The sequence below is a fragment of the Chironomus tepperi genome, unplaced genomic scaffold, assembly GCF_022539635.2.
Source record: "Chironomus tepperi strain 1889 unplaced genomic scaffold, CSIRO-AGI_Ctep_v1 contig_445, whole genome shotgun sequence".
Classification (NCBI taxonomy): Eukaryota; Metazoa; Arthropoda; class Insecta; order Diptera; family Chironomidae; genus Chironomus; species Chironomus tepperi.
Genome location: NW_027226567.1, coordinates 8052894 through 8071679, shown reverse-complemented (window position 1 = coordinate 8071679; position 18786 = coordinate 8052894). Strand labels below are relative to the sequence as shown.

The following is an 18786-nucleotide window of genomic DNA, read 5'->3' as shown; positions in this document are numbered from 1 at the left end:
TTTCATTTCTTAACCGGAACTACACACATACAGAAAAGCAACAAGAGGTTGATGTACAAACATTTGATAATCAACCCGCACCACCATCATCGAATGCCCAAAGAACTCGTTCACCACGCACAATGTCACAAATATCGGGATTTAAACGTCCATTGATGCATACAAACTCATTCACAAGTGATCGCTTACCGTTATATGGTGTTGAGACACCACATGAAGCCACATTGGGTGCAATGTTAAATGATGTAAATACATGGGGCATAGATATCTTTAAAATTGGAACATTGAGCTGTAATAGACCGTTGACATGCGTTGCCTATCAAATATTTCAGGTATGAGATGTAAAAGATTCGATATTATTGAGTATCTAACAAGGAGCAATGATAATCGTCCAAAAATATTGATTAAATTTACAAATAGCCTAAAACTTGCATCAGTTTGCCCGGAAGGCACATTTTGTACCAAATTCAGTGAAATTTAGTCTCAGATTAAAGCTATTTTGATCCGGGATAGGGTTTTTGGTCATTTCTACGACATGTGCTTTTCTTGCTGGTTGTACACATGTCATAAAGGTCATTCATCTATAAAGCTTATACAATAAATTTTGAGATCGTCATTCGTCACTTGTGAACAGTCACATATGTTAATCTTCCTCAAATCCATCAGTTTTGAAGCTTAGTAACAATATTCATAAAGGATAGCTGTCCATGCTTGAAATTCATCATAAATCAAGCTATCAAGCTTCAAATTCATTCATTCAGTGATTCAAATCTAACAAGAAAAATTCATTACGTCCAACATAAGCATCCAGCCAAAACGAATTATGATAATTGAAAAAATGGCGCAAAAAAAATCAATTTAAGTCTTTATAGACTTAAAAATAAATTTTTTATATCAAGAAAATTTATGAAGTTTTGATGCTAAAAATAACAAGAATGAACAAGAGAGAGGGGATGAAAATGATGAAAAATTCATCACTTTGGCAATAACCTTTTTACAATTTCTTGTGTCTACAGAACAACACAAAAATATTCTCACTTCTATTTCGTTCCTTTTGTACTGTTCCTCTTAATAACGAAACAATAAGACTAAGGTTTTAAAGAAGGCTTTCTTTTTTTATGTGCCATGTCTTCATCTTTCATAGACAAAACAATAGTCATTCACTTGACGTTAAAAGCTTTATGTTGTTAGCACACAGTGTGCTTTCATGTTTGCATTATGTATGTACATGTACATTATTATATGCGCATAAATACATATATCCAGCACAACAATGCTTTGTATGAAAACTTTATATTGGCATCATATCTTTCATGGCACTTGCCATCTTCTTTTTTTAAAATAGAAATGTACAAGGAATAAATTCTGTTTTTGAAGCTTATCTTTCGAAATAGCATATAATGGTAACAATACTAAGAATGATAGAGATTGGTTCGGTTGTGACGTAATGCAGATTGGGGAATTGGAGACTAGATTTGAGTGAGTGGTGTTTCTTGCTATCTGAACAGATATTGAGTATAGTTATCTAAAGAAGCTAGAGCTTGCTAGTTCTTGGTGTAACTCAAGGAATAGCAATTGCTTGCTTTACCACAATATACTAGTTGAGCATGCTCGCTAGCCTGCACTCTGTTTGTTTAGAGCATGATGATCTTTGCCTGCTAGGTCTAGATATTCGAAAATCAGACAAGTTATGTTCTAAATCACTTAAATAGGACCTCCAAATTTGCGAGACATCAATAAACTTTTTGGATAGTCTTACAAGATTATTTGGAATGGGATTGAATAGGTTTAGTTGGTTGACTCAACTGCAATGACGCTGTGACTCAACCAGAGTTGTTAAATAGGTGCCTGTGAAAGGCAAAACCGTAAAAATTCTTGATAATTTGAATGGTTTTCGCCTGTCATAGGCACCTGTTTTGTAACTTTGGACTCAACAGTTCATTATTAAAAATAGCTTGAGTAGCACACCACCCCATACCAAATGATCCTATTGATCTAACAGAAAAACAGGATAATTCCAAATGCCTGATCCCGAATGGGATTTGAACTCAGGTTCTATGATTTCTCACGAACCCAAGATACATGCTTCTATCACTGAGCTATCGAGGGTCAATCGACTATATTGCAAAGCTCCCCATATAAATTATACATTTTTTTATCCCCTTAATACTGCACAGATCATTGAGATCTACCGTTGATAGCCCATTCCATGAATCTTATTCCAACAATTCCCAATTCCACATCATTTACAAACGACCCCATTTAATGTTGATGTAAACAGTCTGAGATGAAATAATGATTTTTCCTCGACTTACGTTTACTTTATTTTTTAAAACACTGAATAAATAGAAAACAAGAAAAGGAACGAATGAAAGAGAGAGAAAAGGAGATTTTAATCAGGGTCGAAAGTTTTTACAATGGCCGAGTTGAATCCAGATGGTGATTTTCTTTTAATGGCATTTTTTTAGCGCGATTTTATGCTTTTGAAGGAAGTTCTTTTCAAGAATTTGCAGTTAATTTAGGTTGAATTGTCGCGGACAAAATAAAACTTTTTTAATTCCCGTTAAATTACTTTTGAAAGTTGTGATTATTGCGCTATTCAGTTGAATTCAACTCCATTCAGCTTTTTTAATTGAGATTTATTTGGTGCAATTATTCGAGATCATTAAATGCTTGCTATCTTCATTCAACTGAATGCAATGTCATTGATCCTAATAGAATAAAAAGTTGTAGTTTTAAGAGCAAAATCAATTTCATCAAAACTAATTAATTCCGGGTGGAATAAATGGAAGTAAGCTTTGTTACAGAGCTTTTAAAGGGCTCCAGCAAAGCTCTTTTATTAGCATCAAATGGAAGCTACCACATTATAAGCGACAGTTCAAATAAATGCAGGCTTACCTTGCGTGAGTCGAAGTGGCTTAGTGTCGGAATGATTTCGTACTTCGGGACATAATTATTGCATCACCGATTTAGCGATTATGGGTTCGAGACTCGGCATGGGAAATTTTTCACATGTCCTTTTTCGAATAATATGTAGTGGAAACGCGATTCACAGACTCCCTTTGTAGGCTAGAGATAATAAGCTGATAATAGTGTCATCAAAGGAATGGTTCTGATCCAACTATAAGCTGTAGGTCAATTGAGTGCATGGGGTTTGGCGCAACCTCGCTCGTTAAACAATTATTAGCCACGAATCGCCCTATTGCAGCACTGGATCTCAAAGATCTGAATAGCTTAAGGTCTTTTTTAACCTTGCATCAAGTATTCATTAAGCATATTAAGGTCCTCTAGTGAGAATAGAAACCATGCTTTCCCAACTACATATCAAGTACACTTGTCGGTAGCTGAGCTACCGGGGGTTGCTTGTAAGCATTGCACAAAGCAAATTTACCTTCTTTTCTATCCAGTGCTCATACTTACTTACTTACTTTCTTACTTACAACATGGTTGCTTCTATGTGGAACTGCTCTGTGCCAAGTAGCCTTTGGAGCACTTGTTTCCCTTTTCCCTTGTGGATTCAATCCAAGGGTTGTGTAACAAATTTGTGTTTCTGCCCCAGCATTTACATTTATGCTCATAGCATAGCTCTTATCGATGTCTTGAATTCCAGCACAAATCCGACAGATTTAACTTATTATATGTTACAATTTCTGTTATTGTACTCGACACTTACCAGCCATTCCAAAAACAAATACAACTTCAATTTAACTATTTAAATATTCCAGCACGTTCAAGCCATATACATATTTCAATTAATTATGATATTCCTATATCAAAGCACGTAAAAATCCAGTTATTGCTCTCTTATAAGATAAATTACAAATTAACTTGTAGACAGGCCGACAAATGGCTGATTCAACAGAAAAAGAATTTCCCACGCAATAACCATTATTGTTGAGAACTGAGTGCTTTACGCAGAAGTAAAAAATTAAGGGGATGTAAAATTTATGTTTCTACGTGAACTTCCTTTAACATCACAACGAACAGCACAAACACACACACACAGCCTTTTTGAATCAATTAATTAATTCTCAATTTGTTATGTAACATGGAAAGACGAACTCGAAAAAGAGTAAAAAATTCAAAGAGTTCCGAGCTACATGTAAAATATCCACAATTCTGTGGTAAATGTGATAAGAATGTAAAAGGAAGGTGAACATAAAAAAAAGTCGAGGTGAAAGCAGAGTGGCTTAAAATTAATTTCAATAAGATGCTTAACATCGTTTGAGGTATTCTTATTAAATTATTGGAATAATTACATTCTTGGCATGGCTTTATCAAAAAAAGAATCTTAAAATGTAAAAGGTGAGAATCTCTTGATATTTGAAGGTCTTCGCTGAATATAGAAGATGAGTCAAAATAGATAAATTAAGGAAGAAGAAGTTAGGGTTTCATCTTACAGTGCTGCAGACAGCGTTTCAAGTTGTCTATTAAAGCTGGCAATTTAAATAGACGTGGATCAATTTCTATCACGAAAAAGTCTATTTTGGAGTCAAATGTACATCTGATCTTGACAGGAAGTCTATGGTGCTTTAAATTTGCATGAATTTATATTCAATTTTAATTTGGGAAAAATTGAGTTTTGGATGGAAAATCAGTATATTCAGCATACTTTGTAAAGCACAGGATTTTGTGCATGATCTATATAGAGACAATATGGCTACATTAAGACAGTAATGCATTTGGTACTTGAAATTGGGTAGCAATAGCCAGTAATTGAGTTCCTGAATAACATAAATCGATTATTCGACCCAAAATCCGGCATCAAAGAGGCGTGACTCTGGCATGGTGTCTGTTTTAGACCGAATCCAGCATCAAGACAAAGTCATGCTTATCAGGTGCTGAATTTTTGGACAATTAACCGATTTGAGCAATTTGAGGTTAGTTTCAATCGACATCTATAGGAAGTCATGATTCTCGATTAATTTTTCCGGCCAGCAACGCTAAGAGGCTGAATTAAAGTCGAGAATACAAAGCATCACTCGAGCAACATCGCCACGAAGCTTTTAAGGCTCCGCCAAAGCTCTTTTACAACACCAAATTGAATCCACCCCCATGTTGCATCCATAAGGCTACCATTTATCTTTCATGTGGATCAAGTACCTCCACTTTGATCAGCATCCATTCCAACCAAAAAAATCTCCAAAAAACAACACCTACATCCTTAATTCACCCCAAAAAAAAAAGTCAACAAAACACTTAAAATCAAAGCCATAATGTCTGTCTGGAGTCAAACCAACCATCAGACAGCACTCAACCATAACTTATCCACCTACGCTTTTAACTCTGTGTATAATAAAAAGCTACAAGGCATTATTCTTTCAAGCGACATACAATAATTATGGCCGGATGAGCAATTAAATCTGTTGGTATGGTTAGTCATATGGTTGTCAGGTGTTTAACGCCCAATTGAGCTCTACAATTTTTTTTTGTTATTGTTGAAGCTTTAATGAAAATTTTTTTGTTTTTTATTTTCTTGAGATAATTTGAAAAGTTCATGACAGATCCGTTCAAGTTGTCAGATTTTGTTAAATCTTGAATTATTTTTTAAAACTTTGAAATGCAATTTGTCATATTTAGTTATGGATTTAATTATTTGAAATGTTTATAAATTCGTATGACATTTGTGAGATTCTTGTGCTGTTAATTAACTTAGATTAATGATGCGAGGAATGTCGGTGAGAATTTGAAGCTCTGAAGGATGAATTAGAGTTGATTCCTTTATACAAACTTTACTTTACTTCCTTGGCGAAAGCGCACGCGGGCTTATTGCTGCATTTAGAATTCGTCAAAAGCTGGATCTGTCTTTAGATAGCTTCTACCTGTTTCTAATTCCCGGAACTTTTGCTTCTTTGCTCACAGCAATCCTATGAGCTCTTTGGTCTACCCCGAGATACATTTCTAAATACACTCAAAGCAATCATAAACAATTCAGAACCAGAGCTGCGATAGGGCGTTTCGGGATTCCCCGGGATTTTCCGATCCCGAAAAATCCCGGAAAATCCCGAAAATTTCAATCCCGATTTCGAGAAAGCATAGTAAAGGCACGCCAGGCCACTGCTCTCTGCAGAGCTATAGTTCATAGTGGGATCAGATTTATTCCTTTGATGATGACATCTCTAACAGATATAGTACAGAATGACCATTATGGTACCTAAAATAGGTCTTTCTTGTTAGGGGTGTTGTCAGTTTACTGTCTTTAGACTACAAAGGGAGCCTGTGAGTGACGCATTTCCACAGCATACGATTCGAGAAAGGAAAGCTGAAAATGCTTCCCCTGCCGAGTCTCGAACCCATGACCGCTTAGTCGATATCACAATAATTAGGTACAGAAGTACGAATCCATTCCGTCACCAAGTCACTTCAAATCACTACTTAAGGCTCACATTGTTACACTTAATACACTTAGTTTCACCTCGGCTAATACACTTACTTCCACAAAATTCATCAACTTACCTTCCTCATTAAAACAAATTGAAAAGTTTTTCAATCCACAAAAAACCTCAAACGATTGACATTCATTATACACAAAAAGCTTAAACTCAACTTCAACCACATGAATTCATTAAAAATTATCATAAATATAAAAAATAAGTTTTTTTTGCTTTCTTTCTTGTGGGGATTCAAAAGAAGAAAAATAATTAACAACAAATTCTAATGAATTATTAAAATTACACCCAACCAGGCATATTAAACATTGCTGTTTTACAAAAGGAAACTTTTTTAGTCTGTAATACTCTCACATCTCAATTCTCAAAAGCATCAATGAAAATTTAATCAGCGAAAATTTTTCGTTGACGTAGTTACGAAAAAAAATATATAAATTATGGAAAATTTATGAATTGATTGTATGGAATTTATGCGCATTTTTTTGGTTTCATGATGAGTTTATTGACTTGTTCGTGGAAGATGTAGGACTTGTCTATAGAAAATATTCTCTATTTAGGGATATTCAATGACTTAACAATTATTGCCTAACCTTGGTTCTAAGGTGTAAATAGAATTTATATTGAAGACTTCAAATCAGGGTATTGCTTTGATACTGCTTAATACCAAGAACAGGTTGGATACTTTGTGTAGTAAATTAGGGGTTTCAATCCCGGGATCAGTTTTTCAAATCCCGTAATCCCGGGATTGAGATTTTGTCCCAGGATTGAAATCCCTACAAGTAATGTTTCCGGATTTTTTATTAGGAACCTACCCTAACAGACACAGAATATTCTTTCATGACACAGAAATAGCGATACGGTACCCAAAAGCTGCCTCTTTAACTATTAGCGATGCTTTAGCTTGGAAAGAATGGGACTTGTCACGCATATAGAACGTCTAAAATCGACACAAAGCTTGGATAATATCTGCCTTTTAAAGATGATAATGCCTTTTACGTCCTTATATGCATATTTAATCTTGACTATAACTTTAAATGCTGAGTCATCTTGTGTACATCTTCAGACATGTCCATCAGCAATTAAAACTAAGTTCAAGGAACTGTAATTTTATTTAGAATTCTGGAGTAGCTGGCAAAGTTTCTGTCATTATGACAAGTTGCTCGTAGTGCAAGTCTTTAGAAGATAGTGCTTCTTCGTATCTTTAGATCGATTTCCATGTTTCCGAGTTATGTATATAATAATCAAGGATTGCTGGAATGCTGTTTTCGAATGTACCTTTTAGCATAGATGGCACGACTTTGGAGTCCGGACTCCAAAAGTTCAAAAAGTCCAGAATCTATGGAGTTCGACTCCATTTTTTTTTTTGAGTCTGGATTCCAATGAACTCCACTTTTTTCATGGAGGCGCCTCCACATTGGAGTCCTGCCAACTCTGCCTTATAGTTGGTCCAAGACTGGAGGCCAGAAGTTTTTAACGAACCGTAGAAATTTGTGTCTTATAAAAAAGTACAAAAACCACTCAAACAGTCCGACAAACCAAAAACAAAAACCTTCCAAACCAGACAATCCAGAGAACATACTAGAACACTGAAAATGAGTGGAATGAATACCAAAAAAACTTTTTCATTTTCACTTTCCATCCACTTGTTTGTCATCTTGTTAAGAGAAAAAATATATATGTACATGCTTATTAATTTCTTTCAAAAATAAAATCTCATGAGACCTTGATATTTTATTATTCGAATGAGTGAGATGAGAACGAAAAAAAAAAGAAAAATGTATAAAAGTGCTATAAATTTTCATGCTCGCCATGATTATCATTGCTCAAAATATATGAGGTGGAAAATTTTTTTTGGATATACTTCAAGAAATAGAAACGTCTCGCTGTTTAATTTGACATATTTCATAATTTTTTTAATTTTTGATCTTTTTTCAGGAGCGTGAACTACTCAATACGCTTATGGTGCCGGCCAAAGTTTTTCTCGCATTTATGAGTACATTGGAGGATCATTATGTCAAAGACAATCCATTTCATAATTCATTACATGCTGCTGATGTGACGCAAAGTTGCAATGTTCTTCTCAATACGCCAGCATTAGAAAATGTCTTTACACCATTGGAGATTTGTGCTGCATTGTTTGCTGCTTGTATTCATGATGTTGATCATCCTGGTCTAACAAATCAATTTCTTATCAATTCGAGTAAGCTTCTTACGTTTTTATATGATGAACATTTTTTTAGGGGGGAGATTTTGATGTAAGCGGAAAATTCAGTCAAAATGTTAAGGCTTTGGCTAATCTTTCTGGAATTTGTGAGGTGGAGCAGAGTTGGCAATGCAGATAGAAATAATCGGCTAAAGCTCACCGAATCACGGCTTCCGCAGGTGTCCCCTTATGCAAGTTGCTACTTTCAGCCAATGATTCTTTTCGTAGATTGCCGCCTTCTGCATATAGTCTGTGTGCAGTTTTCTACCTTCCTCTTTCCGCAGGCTGAAGAACACTGCACAGGTTGCTACTTTCTATCGATGCCCCTTTGTCAAGTTTCGTCCTTCTCCAGATGTCAACTCTGTGCTGTAGTAATAAATTGTCATAAATGTGGATTTTTGTAAGCACAAATTCTTCTTATCCTGCAAAAATATGCTTATTATTACTGGTATTATGACAAGTTTGTGTATTGTGAATCTTTTGCTGAAAATGCAACAATTTTGAAACGTCTGATTAACCGTAGCTTTGTAAAATCTGTAAAGGCCAATAACCCCGACAGTTATTCCCTGTTGCTTTTAAGTTGCTTAAAACTTGACCTAAATGAAGAAGATTCATTCCAAATTTTTGATATTGATACTCCTTAAAGTATAAATTAAGTTTTTGATGAATTCTGGGTGAGCCAATACACGTAGCAACTAGCCCAATGGTGGGCAACCTGTGTGTCGAGGCTTATCGGATGTGCTGTGAAAAATAAAAGATTGCATATCACTAACAGGCAAAGATTATGCTTTCATGTTGCAGAAACACCACTACGATACCTAAAAGCGGTCTTTGCCTGTAAGGGCTAGTTATTGGCAAGTTTATATCCTGTTGATATTTACATAGTTCTAAAACATTCTTGTCCATTCAGTCGTTTAAATTTCAAATTTTGCAACAATCCCTCATCTAAGTACATTAAATTGTACTACAATCTTAAAGCCATCCTGCACACATTAAGCAATTTAATTCAAGTGTCATTCGGTTAGCCACAATATCAGCTCCATATGCTGTAAATTCACAATTTTATTCTCTGTGAATTCGCTTGAAAAATTGAAAAAAAAAATATATAAATTTTATGTCCCCATTCCGACATGACCAATTTCCAATAGCCAAATTGTATTAATTTTCCATTATCTTTGTTACCATTTCCTTCTCATTTCATGAAACACAACCAACATCATAAATAAATAAATAAAACATCATAAAAAAGGCTCTGAGCTGGCAATAATGTATAATGATGAGTCTGTGCTCGAAAATCATCACTTAGCCGTTGCCTTTAAATTACTGCAAAATGAGGAATGTGATATCTTTCAGAATCTTCAAAAGTAAGTCCATTTATAAGATGTCATTGACTTTAATACTTACTTCCTTTTTTTTTCAAAACAGAAAACAACGTCAGACGTTGCGTAAAATGGTAATCGATATGGTTTTGTCAACTGACATGTCAAAGCATATGTCATTGCTAGCAGATTTAAAGACAATGGTTGAAACGAAAAAAGTTGCTGGTAAGACATTTGCTGCTGCTGATTAAATCTTTCAATTTAAAATTGAATGAGTTTCAAGTGAAATAAGTCATAACTTATTCAGCTGGTGACATTTGATATTTTATTGTTGATTTATGTAATGACTTGTGACATAAAATGACTCATGAATTTTTCTATTTCTTTTATTGTTGGACATCCAAAAAATCAGGATCTGGTGTACTCTTATTGGATAATTATACTGATCGCATTCAGGTGCTGGAAAACTTGGTGCATTGTGCTGATTTAAGCAATCCAACAAAGCCGTTACCATTGTATCGACGCTGGGTGTCATTACTGATGGAAGAGTTCTTTTTGCAGGGCGATAAGGAACGTGCGGCTGGTATGGATATAAGTCCAATGTGTGATCGACATAATTCAACTGTTGAAAAATCACAAGTTGGATTTATTGATTATATTGTACATCCATTGTGGGAGACATGGGCTGATCTTGTACATCCGGATGCACAAGATATACTCGATATGCTCGAAGAGAATCGTGATTATTATCAAAGTCTGATACCACCATCACCAACCGAAATGGATGATGATAAAATACGCTTTCAAGTAAGTAATAATGGAAAATAGATGAAGAGACACGACACGGACAGTTGGTGACAACCTTAATTCTTTTTCTAGCGCATTTTTGTATAAAAAACAAATTTATGTAGAAATTGTGTTCAGTTTTGGTTAGTTGTATATTTATGCTAGTAGTTTTAATTAAATAAAAGCTTAGCTTAATAATAAACAGTAGATGTTGGCTTTCGCATTACCATTATTACCATTAACTTTAGTGTTGGTCCTTTCCAGGAATACGGTACCTATACTCTATCTTATGACATAATTCATCAATATCCTCAATTACAGTGATATACATGATAAATCCTGTTTGAAGTTTGATCCAATGACTTTTTTCTTTGTCAAGAATTGTTGCAGTATCCAGAATTACTTTGGTTTGACTGTTTTACGTGTTGCTGTTTTTTGTTATTCCAGAATTAAGGCTCGCTGAATTTATCCTCTTGTGAAAAAGAGAAAGAATATTGATTTCAGTGATAAAATCGAAACTTTAACTTACTATACGCAAATGAAAATACTTGCTAAATATGTCTTATGCTTTAGCTTTTACAAAATCGCGGACCTTTCTGGTTAAATAGACTTCAAAACTAAAAAGCGAACGGCTCGTTATAGCATTTAACAATCAAATTAGAGGAGTTATTTGATCAGGGGCATAGTCAATAAGGGTTTTTGGGGTCTACAATGGGAAATTTGAGGAATTTCTTCATTTCGCTAGGGATTGAAACAGGACAATCATTTGTACAGGACATTCAAAAAATCTCTGTAGAAAATTGCAAAACCCTAACATGTAAAATTTCTGGCTATGGGCTTAAATATAAAACTCAATAGAATTTTTTAAGGGCAAGAATATTGAGACTTTTGTGTTCATCAATGTCAAATTTTGATGTTCTGCAATTTTGAATGACTCTAAATCTGTAGAATCAAATATCAACAATTAGATTCATGATGCTCAACAGAAAGAGCAGTGCTTTTTAAAGTATGCTACACGACATGCACATCTGTCGCCATAGCATTCAATTGTTATGTAAAATATGTATTAACACATCAAAATTGCACAAGATTTGTGGTTTACTGTACTTACTTACTTACTGGAACCATGCTCCGACTTGAAGCCTAGGTTATTACAAAAGGCCTTCCATCTGACTCTGTTAAGGGCCACAACACAAAGCTTGTACAGATTCTTAGTTTTGTTTGTGGTTTACTGTATTGTGTTCCAAAAAGCTTCAGAAACATTGTATTAGAGGATTGAGAAATCTATACATTTTGAAATTTGGAAGCATTGAAGTTTTGCAATTTTCATGTTTTTATGACATGTAGCTATTGACTTATTTAGGGGTTGAATAGGAGTAAATGATGTTCAAACAATAAAATTTCAATACGTTTAATTTGTACAATAAAGATTTGATTGATTTTTTAACTTCTGGGTGGAACTAGGAAGGTCCTTTTTGTAAAATTCCCAATTTGAATATTTGTGTGATATCTGCCGACCTAATTACGAATTTCAAGCTTTTTATCGACACAGCAACTTCAAATTGCCAAATAAGACATGAATACGTTATTTATAAAGATTCTCAACATTACCATATTTTACCTTACTCAGTTCCCTTAACAATCTACAAAAAAAAAACAAGAATAATTTTGGATTCAAAAATTGTACGGAAATCATCAATTTCCCGAACCATTTTCCGCAGTTTTTTTCGACATCAAAACTGAACAGATTTCATTGATTTTTTTTTGTTCAACAAGCCTTAATACCTGGAAAAATTACAGATTATCTATGATTATTTTGTAGATTTAACAATTTGATGAAAACAGACATGAAAATCTTGTCCAAAATGCCACAAAGAACTTAGTAAACTTGCTGTAGCATTTAAATTCTATCCGCTTATCACTTAAACTTTTGTTGACACAAAAAATCAGCTTACATAGAATTAATTTAAAGCTTGTTTAGAATTTTTTTTACAAAAATGCGCTTTATACACCAAATGACATTTCCTACTTGTTGACTTTATTACAATGTTATATTTTTTTTAATATCTAGGTAACTTTAGAAGAAGAAAGTAACTCAGATAACGACGATGGGAACGATGAGAATGACGATGAAGCTCACGCTAGTTCGTCCCATCCCGAAGATATAGCAGAGGAAGCTGATGATGAGTAAAATGTCCACTTGTGGCAATGCTTTATACTTTTTTTTTATATCATATCTCTTTCTCTCTCTCTCTTTTTCTTTAATCACCATTTTTTGCACAAGAGATAAAAAAAAATCATTTGAAAATAAGATTTATATTCAGTCTACATAAAGATGGAGATTATAATATCTATATACACACATATATTTTTTTTTTGTTCATTTAATATCTAACCATAAAGCAGCCAGCTTTTGTACTGGTTGTTATGTTGAAAATGTAATAAATCCTGGTGGTTTATTACACACGCAACACACGAAAATGAATTAAATATTATACATAATATACATACAAGAAAAATTATTAAAGCTTTTTTTGTCTGTTTCTCTTATATTTACGTTTCCTGGTGAAGCATCATTATGTATTATTATTATATTTATTATATGGTTATGCCATTGCACAAAACGTAACATATTATATTGTATATCAAATATAGAAGCAAAAGAAATGAAATTTATGTAATGAATATTTTGTGCACTATTTTTTTATTTATTTATTCATCATTTTGTTCCTGATTTGGGGGTCGTTTACATGTTACGTAACGCGAGGAAATCGATTCACCTTTTCTGCCCAACCTTTCCTGACCCACCTCTTCTTCCCAAAGGTTCTGGAGATTTTCAGTTCTCGACAATTTCCCAAGAACGAGATTGAGACCAGGACCGAGATCAAGGCTGGGATCAGGACAGATACAGAGAACCAGGCAGAAACCAAAACCGGAACAGATACCTAGACCGAGACAAAGACCGAGACAGAGAACCTAGACAGAGAATCTAGACAGAGAACCTAGACAGAGAACCTAGACAGAGAACCAAGACAGAGAACCTAGACAGAAAATCTAGACAGAGAACCAAGACAGAGAACTGAGACGGAGAACCTAGACAGAGAATCTAGACAGAGAACCTAGACAGAGAACCTAGACAGAGAACCTAGACAGAGAACCTAGACAGAGAACCAAGACAGAGAACTGAGACGGAGAACCTAGACAGAGAATCTAGACAGAGAACCTAGACAGAGAACCTAGACAGAGAACCTAGACAGAGAACCTAGACAGAGAACCAAGACAGAGAACTGAGACGGAGAACCTAGACAGAGAACCTAGACAAAGAATCGAGACATAGAACCGAGACAAAGAACCCAGATCGAGTCTGAGTCTGAGACTGAGTCTTAGTCTGAGACTGAGTCTGAGTCTGAGTCCGAGTCTGAGTCTGAGTCTGAGTCTGAGTCTTGAACTGAGACTAAAACTGAGACTGAGACTGAGACTGAGACTGAGACCGACACCGACACCAATACCAAGAAAGTGAATTAGCCCGGGCTGAGACCTGGACCTAGTTCGGCATAGGGAACCCCTCTCCCCTATTACAATTAACAGCATTACATAACAAGCAAACGATTCCCCTAAATCTACCTATCGACTTAGTACAGAATTATCAAATATTGTTGATATTTTCAGAATTTATTGTGTAGTAAATTCAACATATTTAAATTTGATGAGATTTATTTTCATTACATTTTTTGAAGGCCATTTTACAACATAAATGCCACTTAATAATATTTCTCTGCCTGAAAAAACAAATGAGAGCATGAATGAATTAAGGAAAGTTGATAGTAAAAATGTGGAGGGGGAAAAAAACTGTGAATTTAAATTACAAATTTCGATGTGCTTAGCACAGTTGGATAGAAAATAAAATTGGTATCATGAGGAAATGTTTATGTTGACATCATCTTTATGATATTTTTTACGTTTTGTCAAGTTGACGAAGGATTACAAGCTTTCGTAATATCGCTATGATTAATTTTACATAAATCATAAAAATAGCGACAAAATTCAAATTTATGTTATATGATATGTTTTTAGAATTTGGAATGAAAATTGAGCTATTTGATTAATCATCCTTTACTTACTTACTTACTGGAGCCATGCTCAATTGAGGAGTCTAGATTTCTATACAAGAGGCTGTTCATTAGGCTCTATTGCTGGCCTTATCTGCATCTAACTGACATTTTCTCAGAACCGTCTTATAAGATCCGTTAAGTAACGCGAAAAATCGACTTTTTGACTAAGGTTTCTCGATGTCGGAACCGGGATCCACAAGACTAATTGAAAACCTTTCAGAACCCTGATTTTGGGGAAGCATACCCTTGATCCATCCCCTCTCTGCGTTTCATATCAAATGAATAATCCCATCAGACACTGTCTATAAAGCCGAATAGAACATCAAGCCTTTTCATCAACTAGCCATAACGCATTTCAGTCCATTCAGGCATAATTTTCACGAATACTCTAGCCATAAGCCGACATTATTAACATCAATAAATGAGCCACTTTCCGTTAATTGATCCTCAAAAAATCTCTCTGTGATTTTTTTTTCTCTTTGAAAAGGCAGTGATTTACTCTTAAATGCTGTTTCATGCTGCTTTTAAAAAAATATTCTTTGATGTTTAAATACCGAAAACGATTTGTTTAATATTTAATGCAAGCACTTATGGAGGAAGCTGGACATTAATGTGTTGATTCTGAGTTTAATGATTAAAGAGTGGAAGAGGATGAGTTTTTGGGAAATGTGGACTATTTGAAAGTGACACCAGGAGGGCAAAGAGTGTAGGCAGAGTAAGGATCTTGCATATTCTTATCTTGTATATTCAAGGTGAACGATCTTTGCATATATGGGGGTGTATCCCTAACAGGCAAAGATATCACTTTTTAGTTTCCTAGTGGTCATGACCATCATCATCAGAATGACCGGGCATTCTGTAATATGAAAGTATATTCTTTGTGCCTGTTAAAGTATGAGGCAATATTGGGAGTAAACACATTATTTTACGTTAAAGAGTATAGTTGCTCTAACAATTAACAGTAAATGTTAGGGGTTGGTTACTTATTTCCTTCGTTTTATGGAAGAGTGATGGGAGGCAGCTATCTACGATTGTAACGCAATAAGGATGCAAAGAAGTATTCTGAATAATCTTAAGAATTGTCAATGTAGATGATATTGCATTATATCGCGTGCATCGTGATAATCCATGTCATATCGTCAACTATATATCAGTAGTGGGCAACCTGTGTACCACGGCATACTAGTTTGTCTCCAAAAGTTATTGAAAATGTCATGATCCTTATATCGTGTGCTTATGTCGTTTTGGTCGAGATTAATCACTACTTTATGGTAATAATTGAGATGAGCCTCTAATGAGAATCGAACCCACATTCTCATAGAAGAGAGTGTTTCAGATTTCCGTTCTGTTTCCATTCTAACCATTCGGCCACAAAGAACTTATCCTCGCACTGACAGATTCAGCTACATTAAGCTCGACATCCTAATATCCATTCTAATCTGAATCATGATATAAATGAACAACATGACCTAAAACTTACCAATTTTATTATCTAAACTCAACTTTGCTATTCACACTTGAATGTGCACTTTAACTTCCACAAGACCCCCTCCCGACATACATGAAAGGACAGTAAAAATTTATTTATGATAATGATAATGATAATAATGAATAATGATGATAATGATATGAAAAAAAAGTACTTGAATCTTATTTTTAAAACAAACTTTTAGATGAAAATCGGTGCATTAATTGTGAAAATGAAAATCTGTTTAACTTTTTTTTTTTGTTATTTCATATTTCAATACATAAATCATCATATATAATAATAATAAAAAAGTGAATCGTCGTAGCTAGTCTCTATTCTAATTGAAATTTAAACCATAATGAAAATGATGGAAAGTTTTAACATAAATTTAAATGTTTAAGAGGAGGAGAAAAATAAGAAAAAAAAAATAAATAAAAATATTGTAATACAAAAAAAATATCGCGCAAGCTCTTTTTTTAGAGGAAATCGGGGCAGAATAAAATAAAAAAAAAGAATTTCTTTTGAATTTATGAAGAATATAAAAATTGACATAATAAATTATATTTAAAAATAATGAAAAAGTTTTTCCTCGCGGGGGAGAATTAGAGAATACATATGAGAAATAACTTAAATATCTCTTGAACTTGAAGTGGAATTAAGATTTTGTTTACAGGGCTTTCCGTTACTTTAGTAACTTTTTTATTTTCATTCATTTTAAAATGAAAATTTATTTATTTTATTACAATAAAATTTTTTTTGTGGTTTTTACTTTAGCGTCTCAGTCTCAAAAAATGGTTCAAATGTTTTCGATGAATTGAATGTTTTTTCGTTAGACAAGGGATGAATGCTCTTTAAGATGTCATCAATGAAAGTGGGGAAAATTCAAATCCAAATATAATATTAAGGATCAAAATGTACTGAATTTTGGGATTGAAAATTCTAGTAGAAAACCGCTTAATTCACTACAAAACTGAAAATTTCTGTTTTACGAAATCAACCTTCAAGTAGCCGTAAGAGCACTCACACGTCTTGTTGTAAACACGACGATGTAGTGATGAATTGGCTGCTATATTGAGCTACTCGAAACTTTGCTTTTTGCCGTTAATAAGGCTATACAGCGGTGCTCTAGCTAACATGGTGTGCTGTTCGTAGCCTTTGATATCTATTTAATCGATAGTCAGTCACAGCTGTAGTGACTCGAAGAAGTAATTATCTAGTGTTCTGTTAATCGACAACTTTTAATGACACCATCATAAGAATTCTCAATTAGACAACCAGTTGATCATTCGAATAGCACAACGTGTTTGTTAGGTCACCGCAAAAAATCGTATTAAGATACAAAGTTGACATGATGGCTGATTTCGATCCATTTCTGCAATTACCCCCATTGTACTGCTCAGGAAATATCCAAAATTGATCAAATTCTGACTTATTAGTCTCACAAACTTGATCGCAACCTTGTATTCTAAATGGTAGGACTTAATATTGAGAAAAAGACATCAACTGATAACATTGCAATATCAAAAAGATTTAATCTGAATTTGGTCATTAAAATTTAAGTTCAATTAAATCTGAATGTTTCATATCCCTATCAGACAATGTCTATTCTCACCTAAATGAGCCTTCTCATGGGTAAACTCAATTAAAAGAATTGGATATGCTCAAATTTTGTGAGTATGCTTGTTGTATGTTCGGGTATAATCAGTAAAAATGCCAAAAAAAGCAGCAAACCACAAAACAATCACCCCTTGTGTCTAACGAAAAAACATCAAGGATTATGCAAAATTCACGAACTTGTACAGCTTTCAAGACAATATTTCATAAAACAGATTTTTAATGAGCAATTTAAAGGCACTTCAACAACAGTAGATTCATAAAAAGTCATTAAAGAAAATTCAAATTGATTTATGTTAAAATCTCGAAAAGCTTGTTTACATTAATGAGCTTATATAACAACTTAAGTTGCCTTTATAATTTTAATTTTAATAAAAAAAAAACGCACTTTAGCTATAATAGCGACGTAAATAGATATCAGATTGAGTTGATTTTATTATATTTATGTAGATAAGTAGGAATGAAGTTGTTTACATTTTCGAGTTCCTTTTTCGTTATCATTCAGCGTCTATAAAAACTCTTCAAAATTCTATGAAAAGAGAGAAGCTTTATCTAGCCATTAAAAATCTCATTTCATTTATTCTTTGTTAGAAAAAAAAAGCTTAAATCACGATTGGGTTGCCGCTGGAAATGGAAGGGAAAAATTTTTAATATACAAAAATAAAAAAAAAATTGTTGTTTAAATTCAAAAGACCCTTCAAAGCCCTGATTTGTAGGAATTAATGGAATGTAAAATACAAAAAATGCGAACAAAACAGCATAAAAAATTTGAAAAAAAAAGATTTTTAGATGAAAATATAAATAATAAAATTTATTAAATTTGATGGAAGAATTTGAGAGCTTTAGATACAAAAAAACAAAAAAAAATTGAAAATATAAAAAAAAAATTGGTAAA

General features: G+C 33.8%; 1 protein-coding gene across 7 annotated transcripts in view; it reads left to right on the top strand.

The window, feature by feature from the left end:
• LOC139098018 (3',5'-cyclic-AMP phosphodiesterase-like) overlaps positions 1 to 18539 on the top strand; it is a 91348-nt gene extending 72809 nt beyond the window's left edge. For all 7 annotated transcript variants that reach the window (XM_070650124.1, XM_070650125.1, XM_070650119.1 and 4 more), the window contains 6 exons: positions 34 to 332; positions 8325 to 8589; positions 9842 to 9956; positions 10018 to 10136; positions 10324 to 10718; positions 12769 to 18539. In XM_070650124.1, coding sequence (XP_070506225.1) covers positions 34 to 332; positions 8325 to 8589; positions 9842 to 9956; positions 10018 to 10136; positions 10324 to 10718; positions 12769 to 12888 — 1313 coding nt within the window. In that variant the 3' untranslated portion in view covers positions 12889 to 18539. The remainder of the gene's footprint in view (positions 1 to 33; positions 333 to 8324; positions 8590 to 9841; positions 9957 to 10017; positions 10137 to 10323; positions 10719 to 12768) is intronic.
• Positions 18540 to 18786: the final 247 nt, after the last annotated feature.